Source organism: Anabrus simplex, chromosome 3, assembly GCF_040414725.1.
Source record: "Anabrus simplex isolate iqAnaSimp1 chromosome 3, ASM4041472v1, whole genome shotgun sequence".
Taxonomy (NCBI): Eukaryota; Metazoa; Arthropoda; class Insecta; order Orthoptera; family Tettigoniidae; genus Anabrus; species Anabrus simplex.
In genome coordinates, this window is record NC_090267.1 from 224,201,485 (window position 1) to 224,219,082 (window position 17,598).

Below are 17,598 nucleotides of genomic sequence, written 5' to 3' on the forward strand. Positions count from 1 at the left end.
ATTCACTGTACATCAGATGACTACGCACATTTACCCTGAACTATATGCATGTGTGTACATAGATTCATCATACGATAAATAAATAAGTTATTAAGCTGTTACTCTTTCCTAATGTAGGTGGAGTGAACTCCAGTTTCATGTGCCTCTCCACAAGTGGAAGTCTCATTTCTAAATTTTGTTGATTGCCTGAAGGGGAACCAAACCTCAAGCCCTTCCAGGTGAATCAATTGCTCCTTTACTGTGTCATCAAGGCAGCTCCCTTGTGACCTGGACAGCATGTAAAGAGGAGACATACTGAAAATAATTTCAAGCGAGAAATGCTTTCAGGAGAGTGCATCACATACAGGAAATAATTATATTCAAAAAAACACATAAACAAATTCTGGTACAAATGGAAAGAACTTCATGCAAACGTTAAGTCAGGTAGTAGGAGAGCAATGAAGAGTCTTTAGAAATGAGAGGAAGGTGAACAACATTTAATGTAAATCTGATGAAATCATTGGTTATTGATTCTAGAGAAATGCTGGATGGAAGAAACTTGATTGATGTACTAGAACAGTGTTAGATAAATTTGTCATAAAGCAGCAGAAGTGGATCAAATCAGACCAGAGAAGAAGTATAATGACTAGACAGATGTAAATATGCTTCATAGATTAATAGGGTTCACATGGTACTTTGGTGAGGTACTTATTTATCGGATGAAAGCAGTAATTCTGCCAGTCTACAAGCAAGGGAGCATGGAGGTTTGCAGCGTCTGTCAAGGCAATTCTTCTATTGGAGGAGCTAAAGGCAACAAAATGTTCTGATTAACCTAAACCCAAGAGATAACATTACAACAAAAGAAATTTATGAAGCGCTTGTTAAGACAGCTGACTGAGTCAATCATTAGCTGCTTGGAACATGGCAGACAGTGCTAAATCTCTGCCACTAGAAAGCATTGATTCTCTGTCATCCCTGTTGGGAAACAAATGTCTTATTCATTAAGTAACTATACCACCGTAGTAGTAGTTATAAAGTTGTTGTTTGTACTCTTTTCTTGTTACTTCTGAATAGCATTGGCTTGCTTTTGTCATATTTTCATTATATAACTTCTTTAAACCTTTTTTTGTTTATTTTTGTTTTGATTGTACGAAGTTACTTTATTACCTAGGTTTTTCTTGTATTTGTGTATGTTATTATTATATTTTGTTGCATTTATTTTTCTCTTAATTTGTAGCTGCTAATGTCATCTGCACTTTTCTGTGTCAATCATGAATATGGATTTTTCCAGGGATGATGATTCAAGTACTTACTTTGAATCAGTTTTTGATATCTTTGAAGATTATTTCCGGTAAGGTAGGAAGAGTGGTGTGGGAGTGTGATTAGATTATATTTGACATTTGAGATTGCATCTTAAGCTTATTTTTGCATGACTTGTTCTATACTGCTTGGAATATGTAACATTTTTCAAAAATTATCTTGAAATGTTCAACTTAAATTTTGTCACAAATGGTGGTATGACATGCAGTTTTGTGGTGCCTGTAAGATATTAGTCTTTTTTCTTTTTTTCCCTTCTTGGCTGAGGAAGTTAAATATTTACCTCTTTGTTGCCTAATGAAACACCTTTGACCACTGATTGGGTGGTTAAAGAACTTGCATTACATGGGAGTTGTTTGATACTTTTACATAGACTTACAATTATTATAATAATAATAATACGTTTATTGCAGCCAATGGCCATAGATAAACTCAAATACATTAAAAACATAAAATTTACAATTAGACAGTTGTCAGTTAGTAATCTGTATTCTCGTTCAAGCAGAATTTCTTGAGCGACATAGGGCGGTTCTCACAGATGGGCATGTGGTATCAATTGCATGACCTTCCACACAAGGAGCATATACAACTTCACATGGTTCTTGGAATCAGTCAGTACAACGGACTTTGAAGTGAAAGCCGTGAATCATGGACCTTGTCACGAGGTGCCTCAGCTCATAGTTTGCTTCCTTCCAGTCATTTGTCAATATTATATCTGTACTATAGAATTTCAGATAGTAGGTAGGGACCCTTTTCAGAGGCAGCCCTACCCAGGGAGTGGCGCCCCTCCCTATGTGAGTCCCAGATCACACTGACATGGTGTGTAACATCGGTTAAGGGTCCCAGCTCAGGGTTACGAGTGAAGACCTCAACGTCTTCTACAGTGGAGTAGGTGGACTTCGGTACAATGGAGATGGTGGAAGAGGCAGCCCTATATTCAGGGATTAATATGAGTACAACCTGCTGCCTTGTAGGTTGAGGTGACCGGACACCAAAGGCTAAGGGAGAAATCCCTGAAAGAAAATCTCCGTCTGTGTTAGGCTCGGCAGGTCAACAGAGGGATTACTGAAGAAGTTGCTTTCAAGAATAATACGAGCCTCAGATGTAGGAATTCACGACAACGATATCAGTTTGGTGTGAATGGCGGTTTGCAGCCCGATGTTACGCCAGCTACCCAAACCAAACGAAGACAAAGTATCAGTGGGAACATTAACCCAATCGCATCATTTGACGACCCTAGCTCGTCATAGTTATTCGTGGCATATGAATCAAATGACGAGCTCTGCTCGCGGCGATGCACAGCTGTACATCAATCCATGTAGTTCAGTTACTAACCCACAGACGCCATTTGTATGCATTCTGAGCTGAAGTTTACACATGTAGCTTCGGTTTTTTCCCTTTCACCAGGTTCTCGCACACTCCGGAACAAGAGATAAGAGAATCTTTTTTCACATAATTTTGCTCTTGTCGGTTGCCATCATGGCATCAAGCAGATATGCTGGTGTTGATGAAGAAGGAATACGGAAGCTAATAGATAGTGTTTTAGAGAGTGATATTGAAGGCAGTGATGTTTGTGACAACGAAATAGACCTTGAAGTCCTTAGTTCGAGTACTAGCGATGCGTATAATAGTTCTGATGACACAGAAATTGAAGCAAATAACGACGTTGTGCCGAGTCTTTCGAAACAAGCTCGTACCTCGGCACAGACTAATTTGACTGACTGGAACTGGACAAAAAGTGACAATAAACCTGTTGTACATAAGTTTAGTGAATACAGCTGGGTTAGTGAAAATTTATTGAAAAAGTTTGATACGCAGCCACTATCTGAACTCTCAGTTTTTGTGAATACATGAACCTTTTGTTTGACAAAATATCAGTCAAGACAAATTCATATGCAGCAAAACAGTTGAGCAATCCTGACAGATAAAAGTTGAAAGACGATGACAAATGGTTTGAGACTACACCCGACGAAATTAGGGCATATTTTGCGTTAGTTATACTAATGTCACAAGTGCGAAAGTCAAGAATACAGTTATACTGGAGTAAAAACAGGTGTATAAACACTCCTATTTTTTGTGAAACCATGAGCAGGGGAAGATTTCTTATAATTTCACAATTTTTACATTTTGTTGACGATGAACAAGTCGATAGTAGTGACAAACTAAGAAAGATTAGGCCTATAATACAACATTTCTGCTCCAAATTTTCAGAATTATATTTACCTTCACAAGACATTGCTCTAGATGAAAGTCTAATGAAATTCAGAGGCCGCCTTTCATATGTCCAGTGTAATAGGTCTAAACGTTCTAGGTTTGGAATAAAAAGTTACAAAATTTGTGAATCAAGTTCTGGCTACTGTCTGTCTTTCAAAATTTATGTAGGTGATGATGTAATGGATCCAAGTCTGCCAGCAAGTACAAACGTTGTGCTCAACATGTGTGAACCCTTGTTAGGCCAAGGACATACATTGTTTTTAGATAACTGGTATTCTTCCCCAGATTTATTCAAAAGGCTACACAACAAGCAGATGAATGTAATTGGAACTGTTAGACAGAACCGAAAAGACATGCCTCGTGATATCAGTAAGAAGAAACTAAAACGTGGAGAGTATGAGACGTGGGCTGCCAACAGTATGTTGTGTGTGAAGTGGAAAGATAACAAGGATGTTTGCTTTCTCACCACTAAACACAAATCAGCTGTCATGACAGGGACAGGCAAACTCAGACGAAAGAGAGGACAAACCCCGAGGGAAGAAGTGATAAAGCCCAAGTGTGGCCTTGAATACCAGAAGGGGATGGGTGGTGTTGACCTTCAGGATCAGGTTACAGCTCTGTTCCCCGTCATGCAACACACAGTGAAAGGAGAAAGGATATAGGGAAATATTCTTTTACCTCCTAGATATGTGTATTTTCAATTCCTTCACTGTGTATCACAAGATCGCTGCGAACAGAAAGACGAGCTACACGGACTTCCGAACTAGCATTGCACAGCAGCTACTAGAGACTGTTCAGTTGCCGGAGTACTCGGTTCGAGGTCGACCTTCAGCGAGCACTACCCCAATCAGATTACAAGCTAAATCATGGGCCCACTTTCCCATGCGTATCCCCCTACAGAGAAGAAATCAAAAGTCACAAGAAGGTGTGTTGTGTGCTACAGCCGGGGTAAAAGAAGCTAAAGTTGCTGGCAGTGGAAAAAGTGTGGCGTAGCTCTTCACTTAGAAGAATGTTTTGAGGTGTACCACACCCAGCAGACGTACTAAACTAGTGGTATTGGTAAGTTTATTATTTCTTTATCATGCATGCAAATTTTCAGAAAGGAATATTTACTGGTTGATTTTGTATGATTTTCTAAATAATAGTGTGATGAGCGGTATTTAAATGTGATTTTTTAGTGAACTTCTATGGTATTTAAATGTGAGGTGAATGGGTTAAATATCCTGACATTGACTAACAAAACTGAAGAGCTGGTCGACCTCATGGAAAGGAGGAAACTTCTGATCATGGGCCTAAGTGAAACAAAGTGGAAGAAAACTAGGAAAATGAATATCAGATAGGATTATAGTCTCTACTGGTATGGAAATGAAGTAGAGTCTAAGAATGGAGTGGGATTTTTAACACATAAAGACATAGATGATTGTAGCGATGTTGAGTTTGTTAGTAAAAGGATAATTAAGTTATCTGTGAACTTAGGAGGAAAAAAGTACAATGTGATTCAAGTCTATGTTCCACACGTAGGATGCTCAAAAGAGAAAAAGGCCAACGGAAGAACACACTGAGTATGACAATCTTATTGTAATGGACGATTTTAATTCACAAGTTGGCTTACAACAAACAGGATATGAATCCACACTGGCCCCTCATGGAATGGGAAACAGAAATGAAGAGGGAAAATATATGCTAGATCTATGCTTGAGAAACAACCTGATAGTGAGTAACACTTGGTTCAAGAAAAGGGACTCCCATAAAATCGCAAGATATAGCTGGGATGGTAAAATAAGTATAGTAATAGATTATATTTTGATAGATCAAAATGTATGGAAAAATGTTAATGATGTCAAGGTCATTCCAAGTGAAGACCTTGTTGGAGAGCATAGACTGTTGGTTGCAGTTATTGCAGAGAAAATACCTCCCAAAGTCTGTAACAAAAGAGTCCCAAAAATAAAAACTTGGCAACGAACCAAGCCAAGTGTAAAGGAAGAATTCAAGGAAGATGTCCACAGGTTGTTGCCAAGAGAAGAACTGAAATTAGTAGATGAAGAATAGGATACTCTAAAGAAGGTTGTGGTTGGTACAGCAGAAAAAGTATGTGGACGACAGAGTCAAATAAGAAAATCTAAAGAAACTGCATGGTGGAATGATGATATTACAAACGCTATCAGTGACAGAAGCCATGCAAGAAGATCCTTATATCAAGCAAGAACACGGGGAGATCAACAGGAAATAAAGGAGAAGCTGTCACTTTACAGAAAGAACAGTTGGTTGTAGCTGAAAAGCAGAAATGCAAGAAAGATCTGGCTACCAAAATAATGCAGGATGGAAAAAAAAAAAAAAAAAAAAAAAAAAAAAACTGTTATACAGAATAGAAGAATTCAAAATGAATGAATCCAATCAGTAGAACTTCCTAATAGTGAGGTGACTAGGGATAAGACCAAAATATTACAGGAATTCCAAAGGCACTTTGAAACTTTGCTGAACTGTTATGAAAATGTCACTCCATTAGACTACAAACCTTATGATTTTGGCAGCACAAATACCACTAGTCTGACATGGTTGGAAGTAGAGACAGCAATATCTAAGCTGAAAAACAACACATCAACTGGATCAAACGAATTAAGTGTTGAGATGATCAAAGCACTAGGAGAGGTTGGACAACAGTGGACGTACAGGGTATTAAATAGAATCTGGAAGGAGAATGTAATACCCAATGACCGGAAGCAAGGAGTCATCATCCCATTGTTGAAAAAAGGTGATAGAAAGAAATGTACCAACTACAGAGGTATAACTCTACTGTCACATGGCCTCAAAATCTACGAATTCATCCCTTAAGAGCAGGATTAGAAAATATGTTGAACCTACACTTGAGGAGGAACAGCATGGATTTAGACCTCATATATCAACTATAGACCTCATTTTTGCCACCAGAATGCTCTATGAGGAGTATTGGGAGAAAGGTAAAACACTTATAACTGTTTTTCTGGACATCGAGAATGCATATGATCATGTACCACACAGGCATATATGGGAATGGTCGAGACATAAGAAAGTGCCCGATGACATCATAACACGAGTACAACGATTATATGATGAAACCAAGTGTTGTGTCCAGGTTCAGGATAGAAGGTCAGGTTGGTTCGAAACGAAGAGTGGAGTCCAGCAAGGAAGTTGTCTTTCACCACTTCTCTTCATAATCAGGATGAAGTTTTAAAAGCGGTTAAAAGAAAGGATCCAACAACTAATGCCCTGGTTTTTGCTGATGATGTAATGGTATGGGGTGAGACAGAAGTGGAAGTACAAACTAGACTAGATCTCTGGCATGAAGCTTTTACAACCTTAGGTCTCAAGCAGGGGGGGCTTTTCAGGTGAAGTAGGTGAAGTGTCACTTCACCACTTATTTTTACCATAATGAATTACTTAAATTTATTTTTCTTATGACATTTGTTGGTTTTACGGAAAGAAAATGTTTTATTGTACGGCGTTTGGAGCACCTCATCACCTGATGAGAACCAGGGGAACTCAAGAAAGCGCCGGCTGTCGGCCACAGTACGGCGCGTGAGACTGAGTGAAGACGAGAGATTCCGCAGCTGCCTCTACCTCCCAAGTGCTCCCTCCTAGCGGAATGTGCTAGTGAAGTTATCGGAAGATTGGAATGTATCGTCTTCCCTGCGTCATCCTGTGTGAAGTACGAGTACTTACACATCGTGGTTCATTCGTAGTGTTGTGCTGTTTTATTTAAATATGTATCCTATTTATTTATGATAGTGTGCATTTTATTATAAACACCATTTTCATGTTGGAGAAACGAAGATTAGAATGAAGTTCTACGTTTTGATTGCCCTACTGAATCACTGCAAATTTGTGCTACAAAAGAAGTGAAACATTCCAGTAAATCTTACAATCTTAGTTTCAAACGATCGTGGTTTAAGGAATTTCCATGGTTGTGCTCCTCTCCAGCTCTACAGAAGTTGTTTTATTGGGCCTGCTTGCCTTTTATCAATAAAAATAACGTTTGGAATAAAGAAGGATTTTCAGCCCTTTTGAACATAACACGTTCTTTCCATAAGCACTCAGACTCTCCAGAACGTAAAATACGGCAGCTAGATTTCAAGACATTGGAAACAAACCAAAATACGATCTCTGATGTCCTGAAGGAAAATGCCAGACAGTATATTGTAATTGTACAGTTCCGTGAAAATGTACATTTAAATAGGCTTTTTCTTCAGTTGGTAATTGATGCAGGGCTCTATTTAAGTCATGACGAAACATTAAATTCAATAAATCGTGGTCACGTGCTGGACCCTCCGCCAGTCATAGGTATGAGGTACGAGTACAAAACAACCAAAAACAACACGTAGTTCCTAAATCTTGTCCTCCTCTGTGGTGTAGTGGTTAGTGTGATTAGCTGCCACCCCGGAGCCCCGGGTTCGATTCCCGGCTCTGCCACGAAATTTGAAACGTGGTACGAGGGCTGGAACGGGGTCCACTCAGCCTCAGGAGATCAACTGAGTAGAGGTGGGCTCGATTCCCACCTCAGCCATCCTGGAAGTGGTTTTCTGTGGTTTCCCATTTCTCCTCCAGACAAATGCCGGGATGGTACCTAACTTAAGGCCACGGCCGCTTCCTTCCCTCTTCCTTGTCTATCCCTTCCAATCTTCCCATCCCCCACCAAGGCCCCTGTTCAGCATAGCAGGTGAGGCCGCCTGGGCGAGGTACTGGTCATCCTCCCCAGTTGTATCTCCGACCCAAAGTCTGAAGCTCCAGGACACTGTCCTTGAGGCGGTAGAGGTGGAATCCCTCGCTGAGTCCGAGGGAAAAACCAACTCTCGAGGGTAAGCAGATTAAGAAAGAAAGAAAGAAGTTCCTAAATCTCTCGCTCAAAACCGAACGGATAGTAGCTCTTCACGATACATTACAGCCACGAGCCGCCACTGGTCTCAAAATCAGTAAAACGAAGACAGTTGGCTTGGTGATGAGTAGAAACTCTCCAACTGTTCATCTAAGAATTGGAGATGAGGAGATGGATATTGTAGACAACTTCCAGTATTTAGGTAGTGTTCTGTCATCAGACAGTACCATACATCAAGAGATTAGCAACAGAACACAGAAAGCTTTGAAATTCTATCACGCTATACGTCAGATACTTTGGGATGAAATATTTCTGTTAGTTTCCAAGATTAGGTTGTACAAAATATATCCAATACCTATATTGACGTATGGCTTAGAAGCAGCAACACTTACTGGACCAACAAAGAGTCGTCTTTAGGCAACAGAAATGAAGTTCCTCCGTTCTTGTCTACAAAAAATAAAAATGGATAAAATAAGGAATGTGGATATCCGGCAAGAGATTGGATTGGAAAGAAGATTGCTGGAGACTGTAGAAGTGAAGAGATTGCAATGGTATGGTCACATGAAAAGAATGGACCCTCACAGGACTCCTCAAACATACTTTGACCACAATGTTCCTGGGAAGAGACCAAGAGGAAGACCTCGTGATGTTTAGGAAAAACAGGTATTGAAGGGCCTTGAGATTAGAGATGTGAACTGGCGTTGCATATATGAGCAGCATCTGTGGATGTATAGGACAAACTGGAGGAGGCTCGTACACAACCATACCTGACTTTCTGGAGCGAAGAAATGGTGATGCTGATGATGACTATAAAATTCAATCCATATGTTTTCCTTTTTCTTCTGGTGTTTGGAAACTACTGTATTTCTTCACAGGCTGACGTGGATGGTAGTCCAGGTTGTAGAAGAAGATCTTCCATAAGCATTGTTTCGCCGAACAACTCGTAGCTCAATCTGTATGTGGAGAATTTGGAGACGCCGAGGACTCACTTCATGTATGTGGCCTTTTTATTTTCGATGTCCTTCAAGTTTGATTTCATGAGGCATTCCCAAATTAACTGTAACCCATATGTAGCTACGGGTAATGACCTTGGATTGAAATAATTTCATCGTTGTTCGAAGCAAAACCTTTCTGATAAGTCTTATATAATTTATTGCAATCAGAGCTGTAGCCATTCTTTCTCTGACATGTGCAGAAAATGTTCTTCCTTGTTTCTGAAGAGTAATTCCCAAGTATTTAAATCTGCTTACATTGCTTAGTAGTTGTTGACCTAAGTATATAATGTCCTCTGCTGCTTGTCTTCTTCCTGTCTTGAAGGTCATTTTCACCGTCTTGAGCCTGTTGAGTTGGAGATCATTGCCATGGGCCCAGTTTAGCAGGTGATCAAATGTTTTTTGTAAAGAAGCGATCACTGTTGAAGCTAAAGCCGTATCATCCACGTATAGGTCTATCTTTATGTACTCTGTCTTCGTTGCGTGTACCACGTCGTATGTATCAGTGTTAAATACAAGGGGGCTTAGCGGGCCCCCTTGTCGGATACCTGTCGTCTGGTCGATCACATTGATGTCAGTGAGAGTATTGTTAACCTCGATACAGTTTCTCGATAGTATATTTTTCACTAGTTGTGTAGAGGAGTTCTCCTCTCCTACAGATTGTTCGAGTTTCATTATTAGTTTCGTTCTGTTCATTGTGTCGAATGCTTTGGTACAGTCAATGAAGATAATGTGTAGCTTCCCTCTTGGATGTCGAAGACCTTCATGTGTGTCATTTTGTAGACATTCTACTGCTTGGATTGTTAATCAACATTTCCTAAAACCGAACTGTTCTTCTAGGATAAACTTGTCCACTAAGGCTGTCAGTTTTTGGGTCAGGAGTTTCATCAGAGTTTTTAAGTAATATACATTCCAACGCTATGCCTCTGTAGAAGTCAGGATTACTCGGATCCCCTTTTCCCTTATACAGCGCTTTAACTCTCAAAATCCTCCACTTGTCTAGAATTTTACCCTGCTGGAGATTTTCATTGAACATTTCAGTCCATACCTTTGCTAATTTTTGAGCTGAACTCTGTAGAAATTTGTTGAAGAACAAATGATGTCCAAAGGCTTTATTGGGTTTCAGTGTTGCAGTTAATTCTGGTATCTCTTCTTGAGTGAATGACTCAGTGATTGCCAGGCTGAGTGGCTCAGACAGTCGAGGCACTGGCCTTCTGGTATCAACTTGGCAGGTTCGATTCTGGCTCAGGCTGGTAGTATTTGATGGTGCTCAAATGCATCAGCCTCGTGTCAGTAGATTTACGGGCACATAGAAGAACTCCTGTGGGGCTAAATTCCGGCACCTCAGCATCTCTGAAAACTGAAAAAGTAGTTAGTGGGACATAAAGCCAATAACATCATCGTTATTATTATTATTATTATTATTATTATTATTATTATTATTATTATTATTATTATTATTATTATTATTTATATTATTGTTGCTTGTGGTGGGACGTTAATGATGAAGAAGTTTCAGTCTATAAAGATGTGACCAACGTTGAACAGCCATGTGCAGTGATCAGTGAAGCCACTGAAATCCTTGTCATGCAATGTTATTTAATTTTGGCCTTGTCATCATTTTAAAATTTTATGTAAAACAGCTGTTTGTGAAAACAAAAGGAACAGTTAGACTGAAGAGCTTATGCAAAAAAAAAAAAAGGTTTTGTTTTGTTTTGTTTTGTTTTGTTTTGTTTTGTTTTGTTTTGTTTTGTTTTGTTTTGTTTTGTTTTGTTTTGTTTTGTTTGGTTTTGTTTGGTTTTGTTTTGAGAATTTATGTCAATTAGAAAATGTTAATTAGAATAAGGTTTTTAGGACTCTTGACAAAGACATTACTGAAGAATATATTGAAAGTTATTTTTTTTATTATTGTAACTGATGGGTATTGTCAGAATAATGACCTTTTCAATCGGCAAATACGGAGATCTGGGGAAATTCCGTGTTTTCATTGTTTACCTTGTGATTACACAATTTCTGATCTTGGGCTCCTAGTGTGTGCGATGCGTGTGTTCTGTGTCTCTTCCATCTGACCGTCCTAGAGAATGCACGTGCTCAGGGTCTACCCCGTCTGGAGGTCCCTGGTCTCTTACGGTAAGAGCTATGTTATTGCTTTTCACTTAATTTAAATTCATTCTTGTGTTTCGGCCTTTTCTTATTCAGTGTATCTTTCGGTGGTAATATCATTTGTTTTGTGTATCAGAATTTCCTCTAGTCCACATTCACCAGTTTTTCATTTTTGAATGACCGTGCCTCGATGGACAGGCATTTGTGTGTTTTCGGAGGCAACTCTTGTTTTGTTCTCAATTTGTAGCCTACATAAATTTAACCCTATTTGAGTTCGTCTCCATTAATCCTGAGATAATCTCTGTGTTAAAGTTTGTATAACCCACTATCTGAAGGGCTGTAATATTCAGTTGTCCGTTAGTGTGTGTTAAGTTTTATTTTTTTATTTGGTACCTTATTTGCTGGCCTGATTTTCTATTTAGTGTTGTCCTTTAGTTTGTCAATAGATTTGAAGGGTAATTGCCGCGTGTTTCATTTTCTCCACAACAAGATACGATCTCATGGCCTAGTAGGGTTCCTTCCATGTTCCACATCCTTCCGTAGTTGTCGTTTGTTAGACCTGTACGTTAAGGTTTTCGCAATACAAACATGACGTAAATTTTATTTTAATTTAGGATATTTTTAATTTCCTTATTATTATTTTATTTATTTAAATAATTTACGCCCACATTGGAGCACTGAAATCAATACATTTGAGTTAATTTCTTCTTTTTCTTCTCCCAGAACTTTCTCATCCTCTCCTACCTGGAAGCCCTTTGTGTGTCCGATATAGTGTTTCCTTATTATTATAGTGCCGACTCGTTGGCTGAACGGTCAGCGTACTGGCCTTCGGTTCAGAGGGTCCCGGGTTCGATTCTCGGCCGGGTCGGGGATTTTAACCCTAATTGGTTAATTCCAATGGCACGGGGGCTGGGTGTATGTGTTGTCTTCATCATCATTTCATCCTCATCATGACACGCAGGTCGCCTACGGGTGTCAAATAGAAAGACCTGCACCTGGCGAGCTGAACCCGTCCTGGGATATCCCGGCACTAAAAGCCATACGACATTTCATTTTCATTATTATAATAATTATTTTATTATTATTAAGATGTAGACGCTCAACAGGTGCAGCAATATTATTATTATTATTATTATTATTGTTATTGTTGTTGTTGTTGTTGTTGTTGTTGCTGTTGTTGTTGTTGTTGTTGTCGTCGTCGTCGTCGTCGTCGTCGTCGTCGTCGTCGTCATCACATTTCCTTGGCTGACAGATGTGTTGTAGGGTCTAGTATCTTGTAACACTTTACCGAAATGATCATGCCAGATCTCTATAGGAATGTCTCTCGTGAAAGTTGGATTTTTCTTGGCTTTTAAACTTTGAAGGAGTTGGTCTTAGCTTCTTCCATCAGCTTGGCTGCTGTTTATTCAACATACTTTTTTTTTTTTGTTTCTCTGATCAGCGCTTTGTAACTTTGTCTTTTCCTGGAATATTCATACAGGCAGGCCTCATAAGGCGACAATAACGCAGTGTGCAGTGATTGAATTGATATTTGCCTGGACTGGTAGCAGGCTGCATTAAACCAGGGCTTGGCTTTTAGCACTGATTACAATGTCTACAAATTCATGTAGAGTGGCATCAGTGTATCAACTTGAGACATTTGAACGTATTAAGATATTGTCCCATCCCTCTGTACCACTGCAGTGTGCTCCAGAAAATCTGTCCTGGAAAATCACTTAGCATTTTAGGAAGCAATGATTGCACATGACATCTGTGGTAGAAACTGGTATGAACACCATAGCATGACCCATTTCCAGTAGATTTTCTCTTTACTTTATTCCAGACCGTAGAAAGCAGATATGTGAATGGCAATACTTTGCTACATATAGTAGACATGGATAGGAACATAGTATCATAGTAAAAAAGGAAGACATACCATTCCTAGGAATCAACTCTTTGCTATTGTAAGCCCACTGCTAGACTGGGGCAAAATGGTAGCAATTTCCATTATTGAAAAAAAAAACCAAAGAGCTGGAATACTTTCAGTTTTGTTGTTATATTCTCAATCAGTGAAATTATTGTGGTTCCCTACTTAATTTATTATGATAAATGAAAATCCACAGCCACTTTCCAGTTATTTGACCGGGTCAGGAATGGAATGAATGAAGCCCCCATCTAGCGGCAAGGACAGGAATTGTGCTGGCTGCCAAAGGCTGTCTCACTCCTCTGGGGCAATGATTAATGAATTATGGATGAAATGATATTGGAGAGTGTTGCTGGAATGTAATACGACAGGGAAAACTAAAGTACTCGGAGAAAAACCTGTCACGCCTCCTCTTTGTGCAGCACAAATCTCACATGGAGTGACTGGGATTTGAACCACAGAACCCAGGCCGGTGTGCTGCCACCTGAGCCACGGAGGCTCTCAGTTATTATATCAAAGCACCGTCACTATCTAATTTAATTGTATAAAGTCCACCTGTTCAATACAAGTTTGCCATTTGATAAATGGTCTGCATCAAACCAGTCTATGGACTGATGACTCAAACAACAACAATGTCTAAAATATTACATAGGACATGTTTCGACGTAGCCTAGAGGTCATTAGCTAAAATAACACAACGATGAAAGACATATACAAAAACAGTGATACATTAAAAAAAATTTAAGATAAAATACAATCAACAAATGCAATAGCAATTTATGTTTAAAATGTTCATAGCTTCAATCTTGGATGAATCTAGTTGTAACAGGTGTGGGTCCAACCGTATTTATCACAACTATTGGTTGGCTGGAGGAATAATTTAAAATTGTAAAGACAGTCAAATGTTATCTATTTGTCATGCTTCTGGAAATGGAGTGAAGTTTTAAAATCCATAAAATTTCTTCATGGAGAATACAAGTATGGCCAGGATCTAAAAGTGAAACCAAAAAGCCAAGTGTGGAAACGAAAAAATGAAATTAAAGTTAATGTGAAGAGTCGTAAAATATGTAAAGTCAGTACGGAACCAGAATGAAGTTCATTACTTGATCTGTCACTAGGTGAGATGAAGGATCCTGTGATCCTCTTCCACTTTCCATTTCATTCCACATGTACATAAAACCATTATTTTCATTAAATGAATATATTCCAAAGTTGCACACATACAGATTCCTGTTATAGTATGCTACCGATGTGGAGAGTTTTGGAAATGGGAGTGCCTTCTGTAGATCAAACGTCAGTACATAATATTCATCTGAAAGATTAGTTGCATGTAATTTTAAATTTTTCCTAGCCTGAGCAGCACTTATTACAGTAAGTGCACTTCTCTTTCCTACTTCATGGACAACAATTTAGCTTCATTCTGTACAACTGAAATCTTTAATGTCATCATAGAAACTGCATGTGTCTTTTGATATTAGCTTGAAATGGGGATTAAATTTGGTCACAAAAACATTGTAATAGAATTTCTTTTCCACTGGTGTTTTCTATTCTTCTTTACATTCCTACACATACATATTGTACATTTTGCAGATAGATCTAGATTTTTTTTTTTTTTTTTTTTTTTTCAGAATTTTTGTTTCTGGTGTAGTAACTCTGATAGGCAGGAAATGATTTTATATGATTAATAACATCAGTTTTAAAACTTACCTTCATTTTCTTCCGAACACTCTTCTCTGTCCAGAGTAATGATTAGCTGGTGTTATAGCAATAAAACATCAAAAAACAACATGGAGTGTGGACTTGCTTCACTTGTATTCTGAAATAGTAAACAGCTGCTTCATTGGTCATGTTAAGTGCTGCCACCTGGAGACAAACAGCTCTACTATGGATTTTGTTCACTAGTGCTCTGAAAAAAACCCATACTGGAGAGTATAATATGCCTTTGTTCTAAATAAAACAATAAATTTTGGACGTACACCACTTGTATTCTGAGCAGCTCAACCAAACCAAACCAAACCAAACCAAACCAAACCAAACCAAACCAAACCAAACCAAACCAAACCAAACCAAACCAAACCAAACCAAACCCCATGGCACTACAGCCCTTGGAGGACCCTGGCCTACTAAGCGACTGCTGCTCAGCCCGAAGGCCTGCAGATTACGACATGTCGTGTGTTTATCACAACAAATCCTCTTGGCCGTTATTCTTGGCTTTCCAGACTGAGACCGCTATCTCACCATCAGATAGCTCCTCAATTCTAATCACGTAGGCTGAGTGGACCTCGAACCAGCCCTCAGGTCCAGGTAAAAATCCCTGACCTGGCCAGGAATTGAACCCAGGGCCTCTGGGTAAGATGCAGACACGCTACCCCTACATCACGGGGTCGGCCTCTGAGCACCTCAGTTTTGTAAAAAAGGGAAAAGTCAGCATCCTTAAATTGATGATACTTAATTGTAATGTTATATGTTTATACCATGAAGTTCTTGTGTGATTAATTATGCATCTACTTGTAACATTATAAATTAACTGCCCTATACTATAGATGCTCCTTAAAGGATTTCTCAGGAGATGAACTATAACAAGTGTGCTCTTGTGTGTGGCATGTTTTGTGATATATGAGACACTCAAATGTTCATTACTATAATTCAGTACCATATCTAATGAATATCATAAACCCAATGAACTAGGCTTTATTTGGGTGTGGATAGGTGAACAACAGTCATAAATAGCCAGTTGTGTAGCACCCCTGTAATTTTTAGAGCCTGTGGTATATACGGTAATATTTTCCAATCAAATAGTATATTTTATTTTTTTTATTTCGACTTTCCCAAACTGGAGATTTCTCCTGAGGACAAAGTATACAGAAAGACAATATGAATATTAAAAGTAATTGTGAGTTGGTTAGCACTTTTGACATACTGTATGTTGTTGCATTAAAAAGCTTTGGAGATATGGTTCTTCAGAATTTGGACGGAATATTTCAAGGCGGTCACTGCAATTTCTTTTATTAATGCCTCATTGAGATTAAATGATTTGTAGAACTGGACAAAAGAGAGGAATGGTTCCTCCAGTGCCAGCCATTAATCCTATGACGTCCATATCATCCAAATGATATTGCTATTGATAGAACAGGATGGTTGGTTCATATGTTGTTTTCTTTTCCTCATGTACCTCATTGAGTTGTGTTTCGGATGTCTTGAATCTGATCGTTGGATCTATTATAAAGCCTTTCGGGAACAAAAGCATAAATAAAATTCAAGGTTTCATTCTCAGAATATATTTTCAATGGTAGTTAAGTTGCTGTTTGATGTATAAGACATAGAATTAATAGTTAATAATAGTTAATAATTAATATTAACTATAATAAGAATAGTTTAGAATATAATCAGAATGGTTTAGAATATAATAAAAATAGTTTAATTATATTATGAATAAGATTATAAGGAAAGAATTATAAATATACTCAGTGTTTCACTGTTCCTTGGAAACTCAGAAATTACTATACAATTATATTAGGTATTGTACATTATTTGTTACTTGTTATACACATCTTACATCAAACTTGCTATTCTCTTCATATTCAGGTGTCACTAACTGTATACTGGGTGGTCCACCAGCCCCATGTGATCCAGTTTTATGCATCCCTTTACATTTATTACAATTCCGAAAGACATCGATCCCTCTCCCTAAACCGGGGTAATATAATGAGATGTGTGTTTACGGGCTAAAAGACAGCAGGAATCATGTGCGCCACTATTAATTCATTATGGGTACCTCGAATGAACCTGTAAAACGAGTACAGATATGTGGAACACGTACTTTAACAGGAGGTGAACACACAGACTGGGAGCAACAGGAGGTGAACACACAGACTGGGAGCACGGTACTATATAGTTTGGGAAGTGGGCGCCGTAGGTCAAGTGTTGCAGTAGCTCACATGACTAGCACGTGGAACGATGTGTGATAGTTGACAGTGCTTGAGCGTTAGAAGGTTCAAGTCCCATGCAAGTAATTTATTTAAAACCAGTTGCCTGAGAGTGGCAAAGTGGTATTTTTCACAGACTGATTTCTTTATTTGGCCCTGAAAAGGGCCGTTGGTATGGAGCTGGGTTGATAGAGGCTAGGCAACATGACTGGACTTCAGTTATCCACGTCATTTAACGCAGCACCTGCTCGACCTCCGTGGACAATACAGTGCTGCGTGCGATGTTGTAAGGACCGTCTGGCCTGTTGCAACATC

General features: G+C 38.8%; 1 protein-coding gene across 3 annotated transcripts in view; it reads left to right on the plus strand.

The window, feature by feature from the left end:
- Positions 1–17,598, plus strand: part of Scgalpha (sarcoglycan alpha) — a 286,058-nt gene that overhangs the window by 187,617 nt on the left and 80,843 nt on the right. For 2 of the 3 annotated variants that reach the window (XM_067144290.2, XM_067144291.2), the window contains exon 7: positions 1,271–1,330. The exons of the other annotated variant lie outside the window; for it this stretch is intronic. In XM_067144290.2, coding sequence (XP_067000391.1) covers positions 1,271–1,330 — 60 coding nt within the window. The remainder of the gene's footprint in view (positions 1–1,270; positions 1,331–17,598) is intronic. 3 annotated transcript variants of the gene reach the window in all.